The sequence below is a fragment of the Podarcis pityusensis genome, assembly GCF_964106645.2.
Source record: "Podarcis pityusensis genome assembly, chromosome: 11".
NCBI lineage: Eukaryota > Metazoa > Chordata > Lepidosauria > Squamata > Lacertidae > Podarcis > Podarcis pityusensis.
Window position 1 is genome coordinate 20,638,066 of NC_138036.1, and position 15,443 is coordinate 20,653,508.

Consider the following 15,443-nt stretch of genomic DNA (forward strand, 5'->3'; position numbering starts at 1 on the left):
CTTCTTCCTCAGTCTCCCTCAGAAGGTGGTGGACTCTCTTGCATTTGAGGATTTTACGTGGAGGTTGGATGGACACCTGCCATGGATGCTTTTGTTGAGATTCTTGCATTGTAGGGGACTGGGCTAGATGACCCTCACGGCCCCTTCCAACTTTTATCATTCTTCACTTCTGGCTGGCTTGTGCAAACTTTGCACAGCCTGTCTTGGGATGAGATGCAGGATGTCACCGCAAAGCACAGGAAGGTGAGGGTGCGGGACAGAGAAGAGCACTGAGGGCTGAGAGACAAGGCTTCTCTTCTGCCCTGCTTTTATTCCTCGCATTTCAGAGAAAGAATCTCACTTTTGCAAAGTTGCATCTAGGCAGCAATTTTCTCTTCTGCTGGGAGAGTTTCCCCCCTCCTCTCCCCTCCGATGCTTTGAAGGCAAAAGGGAAAGGCAAATCCAATGTCAAAACATTTTATCTGAATTTGTAGCCTCCAGCTCTTATGCACTCGGGCTGTTTTATGGCGCTTCTGGCATAATGATGGGGATACACTATCACAACAGAGGTGGGTGCTGCAAGGCTCTGGAAGATTCAAATGTGATTTTCATGCTGTAGTGGAGTGTTGGAAAACTTCAGAGTCGAGGGCCAAACGCCCTCTGGGGCTCTGGGGCTCTCTGTATGGCCCTCAGAAACCTCCCCAGACCACAACCCTCAGTGGCTGCCCTGCTTTGCACTCCAAATATTTTGGCCTGTCTGGAATGTTTCCTTGAACCCTGTTAATACCTCTTGCTTGGATAGGGGATAGAGAATGGTGTTTTGGGTGTGTGTAGAAACTAGATTCTAAAGCACTTCTTCGAAACTGTGATGTCATGTTGAGACAGGGTTGGACTAGGACCTGGGAGATCACGGTACAGATTGCCTCTCAGCCATGACCTTGGGCCAGTCCCTCCCTGCCCCTCAACCTTGTCTACCTCTCAGGGTTGCTACATGGACAACATGGAGAAAGCTTATTGCAGGAAGAGTGGGATATAAATGTTATAAATAAATAAAACAAACTACTTCCCCCTCACCCAAAGACAATGAAGCTGAATTTTCATCATTAAGAAAATGAGCGGTACCATATATATAAAACATTTCTACACAAAAAAGAAAAAGAAATGCAGGGAAATCTGAATGAACATCTTAGTTCTATAGCACAGAGGGCAAACTAAGCTGGGGGGACAATCCTCCTCTTCTTAACTTTGGGCAGTAAGTTGAATATAGTTTTCTCTATTAGTCTCATGAAGAAAATGTCCTCATAGCTAAGAAACAGAAAGGGGATTGCCTTCAAGGCTGATACCCACTGCAAAAAAACTTTTTAAAGTAGAACTCGGGAAACTGTTAATGCTTCCTTTTTCTTTCTTAATGACAGCCGCTATGAGATTACTGTTCCTTTCGCTACACTATTTTTAGATCAATAGTATACTTTGGAGTGCCAGTTATGTCCTAGCCTTATTAGTGTCCTTGTAATCATTCGTCGTCTGAGCTTCATAAAAGCTTTGAGAAATTAACCAGATAAATTGGATCACTTCCTCCGATAGGATTGGAACTTTGTGCGTCTGTGTTTAATGGAAAGAGAATCGGAAGGCTATAAATTAGCACAAACAGCATGCCTTTGTGGCCGGGATATCTTGCCCTCCTGCTGTCCAGCATATCATTGAACGAATGTCACATCACTGCCAATGTTTCACATGCGAAAACAGAGACACGCTTGGAGCACCTGTTCATAACAAGGATCATTGCCTTGTTATGAAACTCACCCCCTTCCAGAAATACAGATTGTTGAAGGCTTAGCCTCATGTCTGCTGCATTTGTTTGCTGTGCAATCGCCTGCCCTTCACGGATTGAAAAAGCAAAGCCAGTGTGTGTTATTTTGATTAAAGGTACATTAGAAAAACCAGCAATTCAAAACAAAACTCAGAAGCTTCAGTGTGTGCAATGTAAGAGCCATAATTTGCATATTGTGGCCATGTATTTAGCCATTCATCCAGACTAACATGGCTACCCATCTCAATGGAATTCCATATAGGAGAGTGGTCACTGTATGGTTTCCATGAGACCAGTGGAGGACAGGAATCCTGTCTCTTAGATCTGCCCTTTTTTGCCAATCCACTTGGTAGGAAACTCCCACCCCACTAGCCTGTTACCATGCTAGTTTTTAAAAAATGGCAGACTAGTAATTTTTGTGGCCTTATTTATGAGGCTTCTTTAGTGTTCATGTACATCAGGGCCGCCAATGTGGTGCTCCCCAGATGTTGGTGGACTACAGCTCCCATCATGCCTGCCCATGGACTGTGATGGCTGAGACTGATGGGAGTTGTAGTCCACCAACAGCAGGAGGCTGCCATGTTGGCTACTTTGGATGTACATGTATTAACGTTGATGGACACTAGGGATAAGACCAGCTGTGGCCTACCAAGAGGCTGATGTTCCAGAGATGTTGGGAGAGGGAGCTGAAGTCTGAAGAATGGGACAGCTCTAATGAAAAAATTGAGATGGCTATTTCCTCAGGTCCCAGAAAGCTTGGGCACTTGAACAGTTCAATTATGACTCAGGGGTGTCCAAACTTTTTTCAAAGAGGGCCAGATTTGGTGAAGTGAGGGCCGATCACAGTTGTTGACCTTTTTTAAAAAGGATTTTACCCCAGAAAATAAACTGCCACAGCCACAGGGGCCAGATTAAACCGACCGGTGGGCTGGATTAGGCCCCTGAAATGGACTTTGGACATACCTGGATTATGTGATATTCGATACTTTCCTGCACAATCTAAGTACTTTCCTTTCCCCATCCCACCTTACAATGTTATGTGGCCAGTGGGATAATTAAGTCATCACACACACACACAGACAAGAAACTGATGATTGAGTTGTTTACTGGGCTCCATTGTACTGAATGTGCCTCTCTTTCAAACCCACTGTGCTTCTGGCCACAATTCAAAGTACTGGTTTTGACTTGTGACCTCCCAGATATGGTTGAACTCCAACTTATATCAGCCCCAGCCCCCAAATGCCTGAGACCAAGCGTACCTGGAAGATTTCCTCCTTCCCAAACAAGCCTTCGCATTTACTGAGGTCATCACTGAGGTGGCTCACCTTCAGAGCTTAAGTGCATAAGTATCAGGGAGAAGACCTTCTTTGCAGTGGCACCCCAGTCATGGGACACTATTGAAAGACAGTTGTTTTGTGTCTGCTCCTCTATCTTTTAGGCACCAAGTTAAAACAAAGTTATCCTTTTGAGCTTTTGCGAAGTAATAGCTAAACCTTTTCCCTGTCTCGCTGCCTGATTATTGCTGCTGGTTTTGTTGCTGTCATGTGGCGCGTGCGTGTTTAGATTGATTGCCCAACACAATGTAGCTTTTATCTGGCATTGTATTTTGGATTGCATTGCATGTTCGTGATGAATGGCTGAGACTGTGAGAAAGCCACCTAGAAGCATTCACGGTGCAATGTAGTATAGAAAAAACAAAGTAGCTGGCCTCATTTACTGTGGTTGAGCGAACAGAAAAGTTTCACATTGACCTGTTTGGGTTCAGATCATCCATTGCATTCCTGAAATGGAGCTGGTTGTACTTGTGAGCTACCCATGTGTTCATAAAATGGTATACACAAAAAATGATTTATACCTAACATTAAACATACACATCAAATTGGTACATATTATTTGGGAGAGAGTACTTTAGCCTCTTGATGCGGGTGGCGCTGTGGGTAAAACCTCAGCGCCTAGGATTTGCCGATCGCATGGTCGGCGGTTCGAATCCCCGCGGCGGGGTGCGCTCCTGTCGTTCGGTCCCAGCGCCTGCCAACCTAGCAGTTCGAAAGCACCCCCGGGTGCAAGTAGATAAATAGGGACCACTTACCAGCGGGAAGGTAAACGGCGTTCCGTGTGCTGCGCTGGCTCGCCAGATGCAGCTTGTCACGCTGGCCACGTGACCCGGAAGTGTCTGCGGACAGCGCTGGCTCCCGGTCTATAGAGTGAGATGAGCGCACAACCCTAGAGTCTGGCAAGACTGGCACGTACGGGCAGGGGTACCTTTACCTTTACCTTACTTTAGCCTCATAGATCTGAACCAGCCCCCCCCAACCTGGTGTTTTGGGCAGCAACTCCTTCATCCCTGACCACTGGGCTTGCTGGCTGGGGCTTATGGGAGTTGTAGTCTAGCAGGTGGCGCTATGGTCTAAACCACAGAGCCTAAGGCTTGCCGATCAGAAGGTCGACGGTTCGAATCCCCGCTATGGGGTGAATTCCCGTTGCTCGGTCCCTGCTCCTGCCAACCTAGCAGTTGAAAGCACGTCACAGTGCAAGTAGATAAATAGGTACCACTCTGGCGGGAAGGTAAACGGCGTTTCAATGCGCTGCTCTGGTTCGCCAGAAGCAGCTTAGTCATGCTGGCCACATGACCTGGAAGCTGTATGCTGGCTCCCTTGGCCAATAAAGCGAGATGAGTGCCACAACCCCAGAGTCGTCCGCTCAGGGTCACGTAAAACAAGATTTACAGGAATATTTTCAGACAAAAGCAGCCTGAAATAAGTAAGTTTTGAGGGCCCCATTTTAAAAGCTGATCTTCAGCGGCCTAGCAGAATTGTTGCAGGAAAAGCATTCCATAACAATGAGGCCATTATCAAGAAGGCCCTGGCCGATCTTAATGCTGGCATTGAGGGAATTCAGGGTGATTGCAAAGAATAACCCCCCTTGCAATCTCCCTGCATTGCATGGTTTGCCTCTTTTAGCTCCTACATATTGACTGTTGAGACCAGGGACAGAGAACCCAAATGGATCCCAGAGTGTGTTTAAAATAATAAATTATCTACTGCCTCCATCAGTGCAACACCAGTGGGCCATTTCCAACCTGCCAAATGCCACTCTTTAACCTGCCTATATATGAAACTGCTGTGTACCAAATCAGCCCATCTAGCCTAGGTCTATTTACATTGAATGTCTAGGGTCTAATGCAGTATGTTAGCTGTCACCAGCTGCTTCCTGACCTTTTAACTGGAAATGCCTGGGATCGATTCTGGTATCTTGTGTTCAAGGTAAAGGTAAAGGGACCCCTGACCATTAGGTCCAGTCGTGACCGACTCTGGGGTTGCGGCGCTCATCTCACTTTATTGGCCGAGGGAGCCGGCGTACAGCTTCCGGGTCATGTGGCCAGCATGACTAAGCTGTTTCTGGCGAACCAGAGCAGCGCATGGAAACGCCGTTTATCTTCCCGCTGGAGCTGAAAACGGGTCTTCTCCGCTACGGCGAAGCGGGGACCCTCTTAAAAATCACAGGCGGATGAAGCCTGTGACCATGGGACTCGGCGGGCACCTTTAGCGCCCCCCCAACCCGCTAAGGAACCCACTAACGGGCTCCGAAGTGAAGAGGGGGAAGTGGTGCGGTGCTGTGAGTCAACTGCTATTTCCGTGGAGTGAAGCCGCATAGCCGTTGCCGGAGAGCGCTGCCTTTTTCCTGGGACAATTTGGACTTTAAAATAAGCACCCGTGAGTACTTAGACTTTGAACAATTGGACATCAAATAAGGACTTGCGAGCAGGAAAGAATTGGACTTTAAAAATTTACTCTAATTTGGTACGGAACGGGAAGGTCTAAACAGGAAGTCAACCTTCCGTTCCTTTGTAAACAGAATAAAGCAAAGACAATCGAAACTAGAGCTCAGAAAATCGTTTTTAAAAGATTGGATTTCACCATTTAAAATTGTGGAACCCCCCTTCGACAGCAGGAGAAGGGGGGGGATCTTTTTGGACTGTTTAAAGTGACTTTAAAGTGAAGTAACTTTCCTCCGTCCTGATCCTGGAGCGGGGTGTCAGGACTGACTTTTGAAGTTCATTGACCAAAGACAGGTGTCGTTGACAGATAGCTAAAAGAAGAGAAACCTAGTGATTCCACTGTTCCCTTTCGCATTTTAAAGGAATATATACGGACAAAGTATCTTAAAAAAGGAAACTTTGTTGCAAGAACAAATAGAAGTCTTCCCCCTAGGGGGAGTCTGTGAAACTGTAACTGTGAAACTGTAACTAACTCCAGGGAGCCGGCAGCAGTTACAGATTACAACCGTGGGAACAGGCATCTGACCTTGCAGGACAATGTATTCAGAAGCCTTGTTGTGTGCTCTCTATAAAACAAATGCCCTACTGGAACAATTACACGAGAAGGTGAATTGGATGGCGACTTCGACTAGAAATTTTGAACAGGCAGTGGGAAATTTTGAACAGACAGTGGGAAAATATGTGGAGCCCACTCAGGAATTAAATCAGGAGAGTGTCTTGACAGAACAGGAGTTTTTGACATTAAATCAGGAGTGTGTTTTGATAGAACAGGCCCAACAGGAATATGATTTTTCGGATTTGACAAATGAACTTGGAAAAAGCCAGATCTGGAAAGGAAAAGTTTGGCTTGGTTTGGAAATGGGGGGCTGGATTGACCCCCCTTTGCTGGGACGTTTGGACTTTTCAAATATGGCAACGGGCCGTGAGATGTTTGGGACTGTGGGGGCTCTCAATTTTGGAGGGTCTTTGAAACATGCTTTTAAATACTACATGGAATTTAATGTTGAACATGGAAAAGGGGCTGATTTGTCGAGAAGGGCTAAAAACATTGTCAAGCTGGAGTTACCACGAGCAGGAGACAAGGGAAAATACAGTTACAAATATGAAGAAGAACCGCGGAAGGGACATGGAAGAGACTTGAGGGCCTCGGATATAAGGTTGCCAGGTTAAGGGGCTAGATTGACGGGAATAAGAACTGACAAAACCCGGAACCAGGAGGAAGGGACGCTGGATGAAGAGTGGATCTGTTTGTACCCCTTTTTTCTACCATTAGAACTGCTTTATAAAAGTGATGAATGATAGAAAAATGTTGGAATGAAATTACTTGGCTTTAGCAAAGATGTTTAAAGAACTATGAAAGAATATTATGGTTATGAGAAGTTGGTAAGGATAAGATTTAAGTTTTAAGTTTTAAGGTTTATTTTATTATAGAAAGATAAGATTAAAATAGTTTAGGGTAATGCAAGGACAGAATTTTATGAAACATGGAAAGGATTTGCTGGGATAACTAATAACTAGGATACAAAGAAAGGGAGGAGGAGGAGGTCTAAGAAAGAAGGCAATGACAGTTAAGGATTTGAAAATAATGGATTTGTTTTTTAAATGTTTTTAAAGGTTTGTGATTTTTGTATTTTTCTTTTTTTCTGTCATTTTTTCTTATTTTGAATTTTCTCTCATATGGTGGGAAGGGGTTTGTTTTTTCTTTTCTTTTCTTTTCCTACTTTGTCAACTATTTTATTTTTTGTACTTTCTTCGGCTTCTATTTTATTTTTTATTTTTTGTAACATTTTGAAAATTTCAATAAATATTAAAAATATATATATATATATCTTCCCGCCGGAGCGGTACCTATTTGTCTTCTTGCACTTTGACGTGCTTTCGAACTGCTAGGTTGGCAGGAGCAGGGACCGAGCAACGGGAGCTCACCCCATCGCGGGGATTCAAACCGCCGACCTTCTGATTGGCAAGTCCTAGGCTCTGTAGTTTAACCCACAGCACCACTCGTGTGTTCAAAGCAGATGCAAATTTGGGCTCCTGCATCTTGAATTAAGTATGGCCACTTACACATCACCCAAAAACGAATTACCAAAAAACAGAGCAAAAGTTGACAATTTTAAAAACTTAAAATATGTGTCTGCTTTCTATGGATTTATGTTATTTGTTCGTACAAATTTAACTTCTGACAATAGTAACAGGTTGCATTCCGGACGATTGTAACAATCCCATTTGTCAAGAATGTGATCTGTCATTACTGTCATTATCAGTTGTATTTGAATCAACAAATAGGAAAAAAAATCTCATGCAGACGCTTAGTTTATATATGCAATTAATTTGAAAATAAATACTAGAATTTAAAGAACGTGATCTGTTGCTATTGTTAATAGCTGCATTTGAATCAGCTAATAAAAGAAATAAAACATCCAGATGCTAATTTATATTTATAGATGCAAATCTGGAATTAATTGCTAGAATTTAAAGAGAGATGCAATCTTACGCTACAACCAGGTAACCTGTCTGCCTGCTCAGTCTGCTTCCCAGCCTGCGCCCCTGCTCAGCCTGCTGTTAACTGTGGATGGACAGCCCTTCAAGAAGGGGCTTCTCCCAAAAGAGGATCATTCTCTTTAAAGCCAGACACGTGGCCACTTTGTGAGTTGCGTAAAAGAGATTTTTAGCAGGTGTAGCTTTCCTTAGCTGCATCTCCCTTAGCTACGGCCTTTCCCTTAAATGTTGGGCTAGTCCTACCACCGTTCTGTCTCCCAGGGTTGTTAGCCATCCATGTTTAGGGGACAATCTCTCAAGGCTGGGGCAGGCCCACCCATGAGGCAAGGCAAGGAGACCACCTCGGGCAGCAGGATTCACAGGGGCAGCAGATCTGTCCATCAAGGAGCACATTGCCTGCTGCTGCTACTGCTGCTGCAATGGCACTCATTGGAAGCCAGGTCTGCTGCCTCCTTAGCATCCCCTGTCGTAGTTTTGCTCCATAATGATCTAGAGCAAGACACTAAGCAGTGACGGAGGAAGGGGGTGCGGGGGCTGTGGGTCGCCCTGGGTGTCATCACTGAGGGGGGTGACAAAATGACAAAACTATGAGTTTTTAAGAATACTACTAATAATAAATTGGGCTCACAGAATTTTTTAGTTCAGTCAACAAACGTAACAAAACATGGCTGGTACTGGGCGCCACACTGTGGGAGCCGGCACATACCATGGGGCCTGCAGCATTCCCGAGCCATGCGTCTCTCCTGGGAGTGATGTGGTGGCTTGGGTGCCTGCAGGCTCTGCGCTGCCTAAAACGGCAGCATAGACTTGCGCCTGCCCTCCGCCTCTCCCTCTGCCACCCTACAGCTGACGGGGAGGCAGCAGGGAGGCTCCACGCGGTGCGCCCAGCACCCATGGGTGGCTCGCCCCATTCCTGGCTGCTGGACGCGCAGCACCCAGCACCCGAGTGGCTAGCTACGCCACAGACACTTAGCACTTAAACATACTTAGTTCCCACACAGGAACTAAGTAGAGAGAACCAAGAAGGAAAGAGAGACAGGCTCCTTCTGGCCTGTTCTTATAGTCCAGAGCATGACCCTGAGAGAAAGATAACAGGACCAGTTTGAACAAGCTTAACTCAGCTTCTCTGAAGGAATAACCCAAACATCAGGAACAATCAGCTTGTTTCCAGGCAGAATGGAAACTTACTTGGCAGCTAGAAACTTCCAGCTCGCACCAGCTTGTATCACACAGAGAAGTTTCCAGAAACTTCTTAAAATGAATAGGAAAGATTTCTACACATTAAACCAATATTTTCTGTACCCCCCCCCAAATGCAAACCTGACATCCCCACCTCCATGCCACCTCTACAGCAGTGCCTTGGGGATCAAGAGGCACTGCTTGTCTCTCTCTCCCCCCCCCCCTTGTTCCCAATGTAGATCTTCACTCACACTTTCTTCCCTGGTGGAAGCACTGTTTTGTCAGTGGGTTATCGCTCCCATCATCTCTTCACACAGAGCATGACATTGCAGCTTGCCTCAGGTGCCAAAGTATCTTGGCCCAGCCCTGCCCAGGGTGATAATTTCAGAACTGGACCCACTGAAGCACATGGGCCAAATGCAGAGTAACTGATTGTATGCCCGAGGCTCCTAAATAAAGTGTGTGCACCAAGCGCCGCTGGAGGTAATAAACACACTTCTTCTTCTGTTACTAGAGTGCCATGCTACAGTGAATTGGATGGTGTTCAGCTTCATCTGCTGCCTAATTCAATGTAGCACGGCAGATGAGATAAATCAAATGACTGATGCCATATAGGACTTGAAGGATGATGGCTTTTCTAAAGCAATCTCTGTGAAAATATTTCAGTGTTGTAGTGCAGTCATTGAGGTAAAGAGAGACAGAGATGAGGGGAAAAGTTCCTGCAAACAAAATGGTTTAGATGCTCTCAAAATGCAAGGGGAATCTGTTGGTGCGGACATCTGTGCAGCCAGGGATGCAGTTTTTAAAATTTATTTTTCTTAGAGCAAATCCCTTCTATAGTTTTATATTTATTTCTTCCAACACTTGGCACACATTCTTGTTTGGTTTTCATTTCTGCCGAGAGTGACCCCTAGAGCAGAGTAAGACGGATTCGTCAGTTATCCTGATGGCAGCCAAAGGCATAAATGCATTGGCAGGATAAGCCATGGAGTGTTTTCCGTCTCCAGAGCATAAAGAGTTTTACAAGTAGCTGAGAAGTTGAACAGGAAACTTGGAAGTGCTTCTACTTTAATCAAGGTTCTGCCAATGAAGGAAACCAGCAGAAATAATTATCTGTATTTCCAGGAAGGCTCAGAAAATGCAGCCTGTGGTGAAATGGGATTCCAAATGGGCAGGCATTACTTTTTATGGAATGGCACAGAAAGTGAAACTAGAATGAAGGACTGAAGCACAAGTTCTTTGTTAGGGCAGATCCACACCACACATAAGCACATTCAGCACACATTTAAAGCACATGCCTTCTCGCAAAGCATCCTGGGAACTGTAGTTTGCCAAGCATGCTGGGAATTGTAGCTATGATGTGGTTCTGCTCTTAGTGATTTTCTTAGGGTTGGTTCATAGATGCTTTTGGACAAAAAAGTGTCAGTTACAGTTAACCTACTGCAGTCTCTGGCATTCATTAAACACTGTGTCCTTACTATGGGCATCAGCTAGGAGCTACCATTTCTCAAGGATCAGAGGTCTAGGACACTGCTACAATGACGTTTATTCTATGGTTCTGTGCTGATTGGTGGGAGAATGTGGAAGGAAAGTTGTTGGCCTCTGTGTGGAGTGAGAGCCCATGATAATAGTGGTCATAAGGCCCCTCCAGGTGAGAGCCAGGCTGGCAGTGTCTGCAGTACCCCAGGTGAGAGAGGCGGAGTTTGAACCTTAGATCTGAATTATTGGAAATAGCATCTTCTGGAGCCTATGGATGTTTTGTACAACTACTTTTTTATTTTTGTGTTAGGCATTAGTCTATCTTCTGTTTAGTTTTGAGCTGTTAAATTAGATTGCGTTATTTGCATTGCTTCAGACAAACCTGTATGGATTGATGGGGTTGTATTTCTGTATTTGATATTACTGTTCTTTATAATTGTCAATTGTTTGTCGTATATATTTCTTGAATTGTTACACCTAATGGTTCACCTGGTGTGTTGTGAGCTTCTTGGGGCAAAATTCTGTAGGAAAGTGCCATACAAATGAACATAATGATTGTGGTGATAATGATAATTCTTTTTTCCAAAGACTATAGAGACAAACTGTTGTTGTTGTTGCTCTGTTGTTGTTTTATAGCCTGCCTTTTAACCCAACAAAGTCATATACATGTATGTACTCCATGAAGCCCTTGCAGTATGCAAGCCTTCATAAGGCTGGGCATTTTCCTAAATTTTCATGAATGCAACTCATGCAGATTCTCTCTCTCTTTTTCCACCCCGATCTTAGCCTACCGTGTGTGAACGGGAGCTGTGTGTATTTGCTTTCCAAACTCTCGGTGTGATGAATGAAGCAGCAGATGAAATCGCAACAGGGGCTCAGGTAAAGTGAAACAAATACACGATCATGAATGATGTTTGCATTGCCAGCTCAATTATTATTAAGCATCTTCCCATGTCATTTTGCTACATTTTATTTTTCCCCTGTTGCATCCAAAGCACTGAGGACTAATGGTGCTATGATTTTACTGAGCAGCTGGTATTTTCAGAAGTGCTCGAATTTCACCCTACAGCAAATGAAAAGTTGAGTTAAAAGTTCAAGCTTTCATTTTATTCTTTTGAAACTCTTCCTGCACTTGAAGTATAAGAAATCTCACATTAAACGCAGTGTTATTTAGAGCGGAGCCAAAATATCACAGATGACGTTTTCCTGAGAAAACGGCTGAGACTTTTCTTTTTCTCAACCCTTCTAGGAAAATATCACTTTATCCAAAACCCTCCAGGGAATGAAGAGTATCTTCCAAGCTGGTTCTCCTAACCCCCACCACCCACCCCAATTTATCTTCACAACAGCCCTAAGAGAGAGGTTAGACAGAGAAGTTACCCAATTAACTTCATGGCTGAGTAGAGAAATGAAGGAATTTCAATTCCAAAGTCTTCACAGTGACATGCCCAATTTTTGCACAGATTTTTGTGGAATGGGAACCATTGCCTATAGGCTCCCCTTGGAGCACTCTGGGTACAGCAGGGGTTGCTAGCCTTTTGGAAACTGGGGGCACCACACATACAGCCCAACCTGTGCCCACAGACCCTATGTTAGAGTGAAAGAAGCCCAGACTACTGGTTGCTGGATAGCTCAGTCAGTAGAGCATGAGACTCTTAATATCAGTGTTGTGGGTTCAAGCCCCATGTTGGGCAAAAGATTCCTGCATTACAGGGGGTTGGACTAGATGAGCCTTGTGGTCCCTTCCAACTCTGTAGTTCTGTGATTCTATGGTGGCGTAGTGTCAAAGACCAAGAATTCCTGCCTGAGTGATAGCCCTTTCCTAGAAGATGGGAAGCCTACAGTATAACTCTTTTCCAAATTCCCAGATCTAATGAAAACCATCACCTCTGACTCTATAAAGAAAGTGCATTGTCAAGACAATTAAGATCAGGGGTCATTTCCCTTATTTTAGCCTTTTATTATATATTTTTAAAAATATTGTATGTTAATGAAACAGGATAGAACTTTGGATATGCAGAATATATTAAAAATAAATTTAAGGAACCACAGAAAGAGGGGGAAGGAAGTCAAGTTTTGAAATGTTAAAATGATTGTAAAATTAGTGAAATGTATAAACCTGAAAAGCATAAATATTTTTTTTTAAAACTCCAAAACAAAACAGGACAGCACAAAAGGTCAAAAGTAAGAATGGATCAAAAATTTCATTCATTCATTGATTATTTCCCTTCTCCCAGCATCTTAATACTGAAGCAGATAAACAAGCAGATAAACAGAGCCCTGGCACAGATGAGTCTTGCTTCCCCAATCTCAAATCTTAAACCATTCTCTCTCTCTTCCTGTGCTAAGACCTTGGTTACTTGGTTACTATCTCAGTCTGGAATTCAAGCACACTAGCAAGGACAGCTGAGCTGCTAGTTTCCACAACAGACACCCAGATAAACACAGAGACTTGGTAGTCTCCAAAATGTCTCCATGAGATTCACTCTGTTCACTTGTTCATAAATGTGCACCAAGATGTTCTTTTCTCTGGCTCTCTTTGGAGACTTTGATTCTCTATTAAATGGCTAAAAAAGAGGTGAGCAGTCAACTGGGCCATTGGGTCTGTCACAATAGTGGTCACCACGTTAGATAACAACGTAAGAAGACCCCCACATTGGACCAAAGATCCATCCAGTCTAGCGTTGTTCTCGTGGTGGCGAACCAAATGCTCACGAGAAGACTACAAGCAGGACCTGAGTACAACAGTGCTCTCCCCACTTGTGATTCCCAACAGCTTGTAAACTAGTTTTAGAATTTCAGTGGGTCAAGTCACCTTAAAGTACCATCTGTCTACATTTGCCTGGAGCAGGCATGGGAAATATCTGATCCTCCAGATGTTGCTGAACTGCAACTCACATCAGCCCCAGTAAGCATGGCCAATGGCCAGGGATGATGGGAACTGGAATTCATCACCATCTGGAGGGTCAAAGGACAATAGGTACCCAGTTGTTCTTTGACTAAGGTGGTATTTGAATCCATATTTATTGGCAATTCATTCATTTAGTCTTCCTTCTGGGCAGCACTGGTGTGCTGGTTCACTGGCAACTAGACGGTGGCAATCATTCCAAGTGTGCAAAGGAGGATGAGGAATGCAGCCTTGATCTGCCTCCTCTTCCTGGTGTTTTTCCTTTTTGATTTCACTTATTGGAAGGATCATTATTTTTTTATTTCCCTCCAGAGATCTGAACATAAAGGTTTTAGAACTGGCATGAGTCAGAGTCTGTCTGGGGTTGTGGGTGGAACCAGAGGGAAGTGTTAATCAAAATCCATCTTCTTTTTTAAATGGGTTCAGTGAGTGAACTATTTTAAATCTAAGATAGAAAGAGGGAGGGACTCTGAACAAAATCATTCATTTCTTTTCATGCCATGTCAGAATAATAATATATGTGCAACTTAGAATTTCAGGATATTTGGCAGGTGATTTTTCTATCTTACAATTAGTTGAAATCAATATTAATATCACATGGTCAAATCATTTATTTAATTATTTTAAAGTCCTCCTTTCTTCCTTCAGAAATGGTCTCCTTTTAGAGTGCCATTATTTTTGCTAACTAATTTATCCAAGTAAAGCTACATTTTGAGGAATCATTCTTTCCATGTGTTATGAAAGATAAGATTCTCAGCTCAGGACTTTATCACTAGGTGAGAGTGATATTTTGGAAGTAAGCAAGTGAATGCCCTGTACAGACAGCTATATAAATGCAGAGAGCTTTGTTCACATGATCAGGAACTGTGCCACCAACTGTGTTTCTGATCCTGTTGAATGAGACCTCTGTGATGGCACCATCCACTCACTAAGTGAATGAGTGTATCAGGAAGTGTGAACTTGCTGCCCTATGCTTATTGGTTGAGTGAGTGATCCAAATCCCAGAACTAGCAGCTTTATATAATCGGGTGAAACCCACTTGGCCCCTTATGTTACTGGCCTACTGAGTTGATAGCTGCAGTATTACTTCCTAGCCATCTGCAGTGGTGGCTGTGCCTCATGACATAGCCTCCCCTCAGTCACACCATCTATTTCCCATGCCACAGCCCTACCATCCTAAAGTGTTTTTGCCTGTCTGGAATGTATCCTTGAATTCTGATAATGCTGCTTGCTTACTTCATTGGAAGAAAGAGAGGGGTGTGTGAGACTGTGTGTAAAGCTAGTCTATTGTATATATTTACATTCTTTGCTCTGCTCCCGTTCCCCTCTGGTCATGCTCACCACTGGAGTGTGGCCTCCTGAACTTGCCCAGAAGAGAATGTATCCCTCAGGCTGAAAAAGGATGAATCAGCCATGGGAAAAAGTGCCAAAGATATTATTTCTCGCAAAAAGAGAGAAAGAGAGACTGTGCATGTTTCCGTTTTTATCTCCAGGTTGTAGACTTGTTGGTCTCCATGTGCCGCTCTGCATTGGAATCACCCAGGAAAGTTGTCATTTTTGAGCCATATCCTTCTGTAGTTGATCCTAATGACTCTCAGATGCTGGCCTTTAATCCCAGGGTAAGTGCATTCTACATTTTATGGTTTTTGAGTCTAATGTGTTTTGAATGTGAATCCTTCTTCAGGGGCACAGTGCAATATTAAGAAAAGGTATGGCTTTGTGCAAAAGGATGGATGGATCACATTTGGGAAACAGCCCTTTCTGAATGCTTAAAACAGTGCTGTAGAACACTTAGAGAGGGCTGGGGAACC

The 15,443-nt window shown here is 43.9% G+C and overlaps 1 protein-coding gene across 6 annotated transcripts in view; it reads left to right on the plus strand.

The window, feature by feature from the left end:
- The window catches only part of PARP8 (poly(ADP-ribose) polymerase family member 8), a 155,092-nt gene that overhangs the window by 122,847 nt on the left and 16,802 nt on the right, over nucleotides 1–15,443 (plus strand). For all 6 annotated transcript variants that reach the window (XM_080972489.1, XM_080972493.1, XM_080972490.1 and 3 more), the window contains 2 exons: nucleotides 11,511–11,603; nucleotides 15,126–15,251. In XM_080972489.1, coding sequence (XP_080828615.1) covers nucleotides 11,511–11,603; nucleotides 15,126–15,251 — 219 coding nt within the window. The remainder of the gene's footprint in view (nucleotides 1–11,510; nucleotides 11,604–15,125; nucleotides 15,252–15,443) is intronic.